General features: G+C 38.4%; 1 protein-coding gene across 1 annotated transcript in view; it reads right to left on the bottom strand.

The window, feature by feature from the left end:
- Positions 1–213: 213 nt before the first annotated feature.
- The window catches only part of CAPN5 (calpain 5), a 494,730-nt gene continuing 483,669 nt past the window's right edge, over positions 214–11,274 (bottom strand). The window contains exon 13 of the mRNA XM_086936072.1: positions 214–4,441. Coding sequence (XP_086792198.1) covers positions 4,259–4,441 — 183 coding nt within the window. The 3' untranslated portion in view covers positions 214–4,258. The remainder of the gene's footprint in view (positions 4,442–11,274) is intronic.

Below are 11,274 nucleotides of genomic sequence, written 5' to 3'. Positions count from 1 at the left end.
AAATTCTCCTAAGATGTATGAACCTAGAAAGTCATGCAACCCTCTGGTGGATCATTTTTCTTACAAATATCTGGAAATTGAATTGAATCCTTTATATCAGTTTATAATATTCCAATTGAACCTAGTACACAGGTGCATTTTATGCTTTCATCATATTGTGGTACTGGCTACTATACATTTGCCAATGTCATCCACACAAAACAACCTCTTTCAATAATTTTATTGCATAAAACAGGCATTGACAAAGCATTTAAAAAAAGGTCATACCATAAATCATAGCGACTGCAAAGTTCTGGTTTGACATAAAACGATGCTATATTCTCAGATTATTTCCCTCAGGAAAAACAAATTAAGAAATGCTCAACTAGTTGTAAAAGTGGATAACCTATTTAACAAACCTTTAAACAATTCAAACCCAACTAAACAAAATACATAAAAAATATATTTATATTGAATTTCATGAAGAATAAAAAAAAATCATGCAAATTAATGTTCACAATTAATCAGTAAGGGATTTATGCCTTCTAAATTAAGAAAGAATTAGTGTCACATATTTGGCATTTTGGTCCGTGGATAACATGTGGGAGGCACCATTTCCTGCACTAACACGTTTATTTATTATGGCTTGCTTTAGGTTAATAACTATCCAAAAACAGACTTTTGCAATAAACCATATTTGATTGTAGTGGTCACAGCTTATAACCTTTCAGGAGGAAGGTGTGTGTGTTTAACAGTTTAAAAATTAGTTTGCAACTATATTAACAAAGATAGCATATGGCACTTTTTTAGTGTATACGTAACACTTTTCAGATTTCATAGCATCCAACTTTTTATTTTCTCCACTTCTGCAAGTAAGAAGTGATACTGTGAAAGAAGCTGCACTGCTCATACAACCAGTGCATATTTTCACCTGAAAATACGACCACTTACGAAGGATTGTTCTCTACAAAATAGTGGCATTTGTTTTGCAACTCTTTGCAATCTTCATGAACTTCATAAAGATTGTTAAATATATATAATTATTTAAAACAAATAGCTGGAGAAACCATCCACAAAAAGTTGTTTGGGGAGAAAAACACCACAAAACTCACTACTTTTGGTGGATAAATTACCTTCCTAACAATTATTTTTAGAAAATTATTTTTGAAAAACATTTTGTTACAGTAGGACACTGCTACAGCTGTCCAAGTTCGATAATGTTAGGACTCTCTTCAAAACTTCACTAAATGCGTAAAATGTCAAGTTTGCCAACTTGTCCTGAGTTCAAGGCTGTAATTTAAAACGTTGTCCACCCATACTGAAGACCAGATATTTTTTGCACATATTCACCTTCCTCAATACTAGATCATAATAACGTTGTTCGAACCTGAGCAAAGTAGGCGATAATCACAATATGGAACGCAACACTGAACACGGAGGGTGAAATTGTTCAGCACAATATGTGCTATGTTTTCAAAACCCCTCTTCCACCTCCACTCCAGTACATGCCTTTGGGAAAGGCAATTGTGATTTGTGTCTTTCTTCAAGATTATATTTAATATAATATTATTTTCAATGTCAACATTTTATGCAGGACAGTTTAGACTTATTTCTCTATCAAAAATGCTTATTATCCGCAATAAGTGATTTAATGCATGGTTTACTCAAGTGTATGTACATATAAAAATGTATGTGTACAATTACACCAATTGGAAGCAATACTCTTGAAATATATCCAAAATCAATTGGCCTATGAAAGCTTGTCAATCGAGATAAAAACAATTTACTTTAAAATGTATAAAGTCAAGTTTATGCATGACAGGTTTAAGTAATTGTTTTGCAAACAATATTTGCACGCATATATAAAGCATTTGACTAAAATATTGTGTAAACATTTACATGGCATATATTTTCAAACGGAAGCGTTGAGCATATTGTGGGATTTAAATAGGTGCTAAAGGTGTTTCTGGTGTTAGATTGTAAGAAGAGAACATCAGGCTCATAGGGGTATGAGGTAATGAAAGAGCAGCACATAAGAAAACCTTGTGTCACTGTTGGTTATAATAAGCTATCAATGCAAGACGTATAAAAAAATGAAGATTTAATGAACATTCACTTGCTGTTATTTACTGTTAATAATTAACATTTTGCTTGGCTCCAATTCAAAAACTCTTTATCTAGCCTCTTTTTAACTGTGAGTGTAAGTATGCATACTCCTGGCTTCCATTTCTTGACAAGTCTTTAACCCATGAACTAGGAAGTGACATTTGAGGAGGTCATCAGAAAAGTGGTCTGTTGATCCATTAGAGGAACAGAGGTGCAAAGTAGTAGACAACGCCACACTTTCTCAAACCTTTCTTGTTATAATACATCAAAACACGTCGCTTCCTTCCCCCTGCTGATGTCAATTTATCTGTCAAGGGTTGAAAGCAGTTTATGCACCAGGGGTGTTGAAAAACAATACATACTTTTCATTTAAAGCATATTGCCTTTAAAAGTTGCTCAAAGTAAGAGCTTTTAAGGCTATGTTCAGACAAACATACATATTTTCATGTTGAGGTATTTCTACTGTATGTTGAGGCATAGGACATTGATGTTACTTTTGATTAAACAAATATCTCTTAAACAATAGATTACCACTCAAAAGTCAATCTCTCAATTTGAGGTATTGGGAGCATCTAACACATATGGTGAATATATTTGTTTACATTTGTATATGCATTTGCACATTCTACTACCCGATAGATGCTGGCACTTTAAGCTTAAAAACACTTGTTATTTGTAATTCCAGATCACCCACTGATTCCAGAGAAAAGTTTCCTCAAAATATACTTGAGTATTAACTTTTCCTACAATTTATTAATTTGTGTGTTATATTTTTCTTTAAAATGTTAATGATACAATTTAGAAGAGCCATGGAGAGTGGGAATGAGACAACTGTTTCTATTGAAAACAGCAACTAGATAACTGCCGCTTCTCAGTTAAGGAGATGGCAAGAAGGGAAAACCATAACAGCCTTAAATTAACCTCAAGATTTACAACTAAATGCCCCATAACCATGTCAGATTTTATTGCAAGCATCTAGGTTTCTATATAAACCCAGCTTGTGAAAATCCCTACCCTCACTGATAAGCTGGGGCATGTCCTGTGGATAATGAAACAATGATTGTTGTCTAAGATGACAGCATTGTTTTAGAAATTAAATGATGCTCAAAGATTGAACAGCGATATTTTGAGAAGTTTTATATGAGCCTTTGCTTTACATTCAATATCAGTGACTGCTATTGTATGGCATGTGTAATATAGAAAACTAAAAAACTGATAGAAAGAGGTAAACATATAAACCATTGTATGACAACAAAGCCATACTATTATAGACAATTAAGAAGTATTAACCTACAAACAACACACATAAAAGGTTTCCCTTAGTTTAGTGCCGCAGAGATATGTTTGTATGGGGTGGCCCCAAGGCGAGTCAGACATTGAGTTATTCATAGGTTTTTCTGTACCAGCCTGATGGATTCTCATATTTGGGGTTACAATTATTTTCTGCAAAGTTCTAAGCCTACTTTTTCCATACTGCAATACTTGTAATTTGGAGTTCCATGCAAGAACAGCATGGTAGCCTTGAAAATGTTGTAGAAACCACATGTCTTTGTTCTGTTATTACTGATTCACAAATGAAGTTAGCCTCACCCTCATTTTATCATGTACACAAAGGAAAATAAACAAAGCATTGGCACGTTTAAAAACTAACACAACTTACACATTCCAGCTCAACATCTATAATGGTTGCCATGTTCTTGTTCATTCACTATTCATATTCTGGTTTAAACATATAAGTATTATAAGTTACTAAACTACATATCACATTAAACGATACAGCTATTTAAGACATTCATCCATTGACTTATAATTCTTCATTACATACACATATGTATAGAGAGGCAGATTCTTTTAAAAAATCTCTGCCATTTAAGATAAAAACTGTTCTTGAAGTAGCTAAAATGACATGATCCTGTAAACAAATGACAAACATTAGATCCTTTTCTGGCTGCCAAAGAAAGACAAGTTGTTGTGTGAATCTGCACACTGATAGCAACTGTATAAGTTATTGGATAAAAGGATGCCGTGCTTGAATAAAATATTGATTTTGGTTTTCTGAAGGCACCTCTTAGCATTGAAAGCCAGCGATAAGCTTGTATTTCATGGGACACATGCATAGTTCATATACTGACATCATGTATGGCACCAGATGAATCTTCTTGGACTACTAAAATTATATATTGGTGAGGATGTTACTGGTGGTCAGCTTCAAAACAACATGCCCTGGGAAGGTGTTGGTCTTTTTGCTGCTCTTGTCTTGAAGTTGGAGAGAATGTTGTGGCTGAAGGTCATTGGGGTCACCAGGAAGCAAAACTTGGCCCATGAACTCATCTTTGATTACATTCTGATTCCAAATCTGGAGACAAAAGATCAAGAAAACATTGTTACAATTCACAGGTCAAAAAACCAACTTCAGGGTAACATGTTTTGTTCATCACAAGATATGTTCTGAAATATACATATAAAATGCATGTGCAGAGCAACCTCCATTTTACACAAGTGTTAACAATATCCTCCTATTACCTCAGACAACATCGCCCTTATTTCAAAAACACACCAGGAACCCACATATTACTTTCCTCTATTTTTCTAAACAGATACCCGAGCCTTTCTAACTTCTGTGTCTTTGGATAATGATCTGCTGTGTTCCCGGAAGGCCTGTATTCTAAATCCATGAAAATCATCCATTTTGAAGACACATAAGACATACTCATTAACATCAGGTGGAGGCAACCCATGTGAGTCTTTAAATCTTTCTCTAAGGCTGGCCTGGTTTTGCAGTTTGGCGTTCAGATTGCACTATAGTGTGGGACAAACAACTTGAATGTTTTTTTCCCCTAATGATTCTTCTGACTGTGATTCATCCGTGCAATCCGCTAATAGCTGCCTGATCTAAGGGCCATCAGGAGATACTGTATGGGACACTTTTTTGCAGATGTTCTGAGTAAAAAGAAAACAGCCAATATTTGATTTTTAGGGATGATATTGTTAGCAGTGATGGTGCATTTTGGATCACAGTTAATAATTATCATTGTTAATGTCTCTTTCTGCATCTTTATGTGGGTCAATTTGTTGCTAACAAATGCTAGCTTGAAATCATCAGGACGTCTGAACCTAGGGACAAAGAAGAATGCTCTTTGGGTTAAAAGTCATAATTTACTTTGTATTCACAGAGTTTATTCTTGGGTTCTATATACGCTAACATAAAGGGATCAGAACAAACAGTTTTTAAAACTCTCACATAGTTCTCGTTAAAAGTTTCAATTGTTGGTATCAGTCAGTTTCCCATACGTTGCTTACTCATCAAGGTGGGTAGTTCTTGGCAGATTTGTGGAGTAACGTGATTCAGAACCTTTCGTTTATTCTGTCAACTGTTTCTTTTTTGCTATTTGCTCATTTGGGAAATTGGGACTAGGATATGATGTGTGGAATCACCTCTTACCTATTCTTGTAAAACATACAGGGCCGTATTATACCATATGGCGCACTCTGATTGTTAGCGCTGAGCGCACCTTACAAAACGTAAGGAGAGTGTGCCATATTATATGGAATGCGCTGCCCTCAGGGCAGCCGTAAAGTCATGTTGGCCTGGGGGCAGCGCATTTAAGTGAAATATGGAGCGTCTTTGAAGCAGCGGCTTTTTGTTTTGCTGTGCCTCCTGACAGCTTCTTTGACTCTGCGCCCGCATCCATAATACTGCGCGGAGGCAGAGGCAAATGGATTTCCTCATTTTCATGGGGCCACGCCCCCATGCAGAGGCGATAACACCATCTAGTGATGGCACTGGCACTATATGTGTGCCAGCGCTATATGTATCACAGAAAGGGTCGCACAAGCGTCTGCCGCCCATTCTATAATACCAAAGCGCCTGAGAAGCATTCAAAGCGGGCACACATGACCATAACCCCATCCAGGGCACTTTGTATAATACGCCCATAGCGTATTGACACTTACTTCTGTTACTCTGTTTAGTCTGACCATTACAGCACTCACCGTCTACACGAGTAAGGTCTCTTCTTATGGGTGCATTGTGGGTTCCCACATGTTCTGCCCTTTTGAAAAGCGGGTGACTGCCTGTGGAGTCTCCAGTTCACTGGAAGAGGAGGCACCTGAATATAGTTGTGCTTGGATCTATGACCAGCTTTTCAGCTCCACCCCTACATGTATGTGCTAGGTTCTCAATTTGAAGACTGTCAGTGTACAAGGAGAGGAACAGCATTAGGAGAAACTATGTTTATTCTACATCCGACTTGTATGCAAGTGTGAAAGAAGATTTTCAAATAAAAAATATGGTGCCTTCTGTAGGTTGGTTTTCCTCAACATGACTAGGCTGCATCAGACTTCAGCGTTTAAGAGACTACTTTTTGTGTGCACGAGCTCTGCAAGTTTTCATTCTTCATTCAGAAAAACATTTTAATTGAGCCGCCAAACATGGTCATACCCACATGTAACAAAATATTGTTTCATTAGCTTCTCAGAGGAAAGATATTTCTAATGTTCCAACATTGAAAGGCCACAGAGCTGAGCCTCTGTATCAATATTATTTGTCTGTAAAAGCGATTCATAGTTTTTGTCTCTTGAGATTTGCATTAATAACAAATTTTGTGCACTATTGGCCAATGCAAGTATGTGACTGGTGCTGTCCACCCAACATTCAGTACTGTACATTTAAACAACCTCAGGCTATAAAAGACTGTGGGCCAGATGTAGGTAATTCCCATTTACCGATTCCTAAATACCGAATTTTACCGATTCGGTATTTAAGAATCGGTAAATGGGATGTAGCTAATTATTCGGTAAATGTTACCGATTCGGTAATTAAGAATCAGTATTTACTGATTCGGTAATTCAAATTCATTCCTATGGGCCTACTCATTCGGTAAAATGGGGAACACATTCAAGGGTGGCAGGGTGTCACATTGATACCCTGTTGCACCCCTGAATAGTGCATGGGTGCACATGTGGCACACATACATGCCCTAAGGGCATGTATATCTGCCACATCGCACTGTTGGAAAAGCAAAAAAATTGCTTTTTCAAAGGTTTTCGTTATTTACCACCAACTTGTAGTTGGTGGTAAATAATGAATCCTTAACGGAGGAATGCACTCACTTGAGTGCTCACTACATTACGGATTTGGTAATTTACCGAATCGGTATGTTAAAAATTAGGTAATTTACTGATTCCTTAAGTTACCGATTCAGTAAAATACCGAATCCTACTATCATGCCACCTACATTCCAAATGCCAAATACCAGTCGGTAACGGACGAAATGTGGTAATTTTGGCCGTTACCGACTGGTATTGGGCGACCTACATCTGGCCCTGTGTGCTTTCTTTGTCTAAAACTTTATAATAGAAGTGCAGTTGAGAAAACAGTCAATCTTTAGAGACCTTCTGAATACTGATTAGATAGGGTGGCCTTTCTGTATTGAGGGCCTATTTACTATGATTTGATTAACAGAATGAATTTTAGACATTTTGCTTTTAGCTTCAGAGTAGTGAGGACTGGCCAGAGCTTAGCATATGGAAAAACAGTAAAGAGAAGAGAAGGGTATGGCACCATACGTCCCTTCGAATAGTATCTAACACAACGTAGATCTTTTACCTTTTCCTGATACTTGCATCACAATCTGTTACAGTGCTTAGACGCCTCACGGATTAATGCGCTTTATAAATGCAAATACCATCACATGACATAACAGATATACGGTGACAGTGATACACAGAACCGTGTACTCCGAGTCCAAAAATGATTGGCTCTGGTGCAAATGCAAACTTTGCAGGGTTAAAACCTTAGATTCCGGTCTTCAGAGAAGTCATCCTTAATGGAAGAGGAAACCTCACACCCTGGTCCTCTCCCCACCCTGGTAGGACAGTGCCACCCGGGGGACTCAACCTCCTCGAAGACAGACTAATTAGGAGGGAGTTCTTGCAATTAGTCAGTCTTCGAGGAGGTTGAGCCCGCCCGGGTGGCACTGTCCTACCAGGGTGGAGAGAGGACTCCTATGATACAGCACGATACAATAAGTGTGTGAAGTTTCCTCTTCCATTAACGATGACTTCTCTGAAGACAGGAATCTAAGGTTCTATCCCTGCAAAGTTTGCATTTGCAACAGAGCTTTGCATAGACTTTAAATGAGACAGACCTTATGTCAGTCTGCCTGACACTTCGAGAGGGCTAGCTTAAGCTTTTGATTCAATTTGAATCTGCCAATTACCTTGATGAATAACTAATCTTTGTCCTTTCTGTAATGATTTGGATATTTGAATAATTTAAAAGAACGGAGATTAGTGCAATGTTACAACTTTAACCATCTTGGGTCAGTGTGGCTTTCAATAGTGTGGAGTGTTGGATATTTGGAGAAGAAATGAAATACTCAGCTTGGTGCCTCTGTGCTTAAAGTTAGATCTAGGGATGTACGGTAAGCACTTCTCATGTTTTTCATGTGTACACTCGAAATGTAAAGCATAATACAATAATAAAATATCTAGTTAGTCAAGTTGTGTCCTTTAAGAGAATGGGTTGAAGATGTATTTTCCACCTAGGTCGGTAAGCAAAACAATACCTACCGTGTTCGTTGCAGGCAACATGGTGCTGTGAGATGTAAATTCAGTATACCTTTCACATGGGTGGGATCACCTACAGCCATACCTTCTTTCGAATGGTATTTAAGTGAATTTGTCAAAAACTAAATTTGCATGTCTTTGGAAAGGGAGAACCAACTTCAATTGGGATTTTTAGAACAATTACGCAGGTGACCACTAGGTACACCTATTTAGGAGTTCTACTTGAAAGTACACTAACCTGTGGTTTCTGTGAAGTCGCACAGTAGGACTACCTTGACATGTGGCTTGACAAGATTTAACACAGGGAAACAATCCAAGCTCATATGTAGTCATATGCAGCATTGGTCCATCCTTTGTTCACCCATGGGGCAGCTGTGTGCCTGTTTGGGATGATTTCAACCCTGAAAAGTGTAAGTAAGTAGTACTTGTAGAATATTTTGTAATGATGTTCTTAACGTCATCTCTGTTAGTTCTATACCGTCATAGGAGGAGTTGTGTTCTAAGAATGTGCCGATTCAAGTGGGGATTGGTTGATGGGTCAGTTACTGCTGGACTTGGTGGTGAATGGACCTACCAACCGTGTAGCTTGATTTTGACCCTGATAAAGCGTAAGTATTGGTGCCATATTCTAAAGCCATTCCGGTTGAAGACACATATGACATATGCATTCTAAAATCAGACATAGGTACCTCGTTTGGTGCTTTAACGTACTGTGGAGATAGCAGGTTGCCTGGGCGGCCCCTGAGGTTTGCACTTATCAGAGAAGAGGAAGTGGGTGACCCTTAAATTTGCAAGGATGGAGAGTTCCAACATGTTAACAAGTTACTAGTAGTCTAGTCTCGAAATAGTTCAATGAGTAGAGGAAGCTCATCTGCTGTCCTTGTCTAGGAAACTCATAAAATAGGGTATGCCAGGAACTATAATTATAACGAACTATAAACCTACACCCCTATCGGTGGTGTGTCAATCGATGCAAGAAGGCCCGTTATGCATTTCAGGCTGTGGCTATGAGTGGTGCCTGGTTTCATATTTGACTAGGGACTGGCCATGCCATCTGTGTTCAAGTGATATACACACTAACTGGTTATTTTGAGTTCATGAAGAGAGATGATTGGCAGTATGTTGATTCATCAAAAGGAAAGAATTATGGACTTTATAGTCATCTTGGTCCAAATACTTTCCCTTTATGAAAAAGGGGGATAGATCTGTGAATGGTATTGAGCACTTTAGGGAGTGCAATGCATAATGGGCGATGTTTTACTATGTACTACTTTTCCTCTCAGGATCAATCTGTATTTTGTTATGATTGGTATTGCAAATGTTTCTAAGCATTTAGTATTGTGTGTTTGTGTAAAATGTTCATGGGAACATTTGTATCATCTTAAAACTGTGCATAAAAGTAATAAATAAAAAATATATACTTCATTACTGAGTGTTAAAGATTTGTATTAGGTGTGCTTCCTTCTGAGCTAGTTTTATTTCTATGCTTCAACATCTAGTGTAACTTTTTATGTTGGACAATCGCAGTAATTCCTTTTCTTGCAGTGTGTGTGCTTTCTCTGTCAAATATGCAAAGATGGCAGAGTTTGTGGTCCTGTGTCTGATTTTTGATTTAAACTGTGCACAGCACATTTATCTTGCAGAAATCTGGGTAGTTTGAAGACCATTGCACATGTACATTCATATTATATATGAATTCAAGTGACGTGTATGTACAATAGAAAAGACCATGATTTAACCTCTTGCGTGCTGATTACTAGCTCAGCTTATCAGGCAGCACGGTGGCGCTGTGCTGATGATGAGCTGAGCTCGTCATGACCTCCGCGGAACGCACACGCGGGGATAATTACCCCGCTGTGCTGGGCGTTCCATTGAACGGGTGTGGCCATGACGAGCTCAGCTCGTCATTAGCACAGCGCCACCGTGCTGCATGACGAGCCGAGCTCGTCATCAGCACCGCGGTGCCCTGCGTGGCCCCCCTCCCCCCGCATTGCGGGGGAATTAGCCCCGCGGCGATGGGGTTAAAAATGTTTCCCTCTTTCAAGTTGACATCAGGTACTCCTCCCTGAGAAGAAGGGATTAAAAAGATCTGTACCATTGGTTTTGAAAAAAAAAAAGATCTGTACCACCCTCAGCTGTTCGATTACAAGAAACCCAACTATTGTGCAAAAGGTACCAGAAATGGACCAAAATGAAAGCACACTTCCCTCTCCCAAGTTGACAACTTATTCCTTTACATAAATCATCCACTGAAAGAATATTTCCATTGTAAGACCTGGGGGCTCTCTATACTTTAGGTACAGATTTTCCAGAGGCAGACTGGGTCTGTCTGCACCTTATGTGTTCTTTAGAAAGCCATGGTCTAGCTTCATAGAATGCTGATCCATATTTCTCGGAGGAATGCACATCCACACAAACTACCCAGATGAAAGGAAGGTGTAAACAACAGACAGAAACCTCCAGATTTCTAAACACGTCTAACAAATACACCAGAAGGTAGGCATCCTAAGGTATGATATGTGTGATAGATGCTTGTCGCTTCTATTCAATGCCACAGAAAGCAATGCCATGCGTCTACAACTACACCTACCCATCATGCCTCTCACAAAAGCAAATTAA

This window comes from Lissotriton vulgaris, chromosome 8 (assembly GCF_964263255.1).
Source record: "Lissotriton vulgaris chromosome 8, aLisVul1.2, whole genome shotgun sequence".
NCBI lineage: Eukaryota > Metazoa > Chordata > Amphibia > Caudata > Salamandridae > Lissotriton > Lissotriton vulgaris.
Note: the sequence above shows the minus strand (reverse complement) of the source record. Positions and strands in the feature narration are given on the sequence as shown.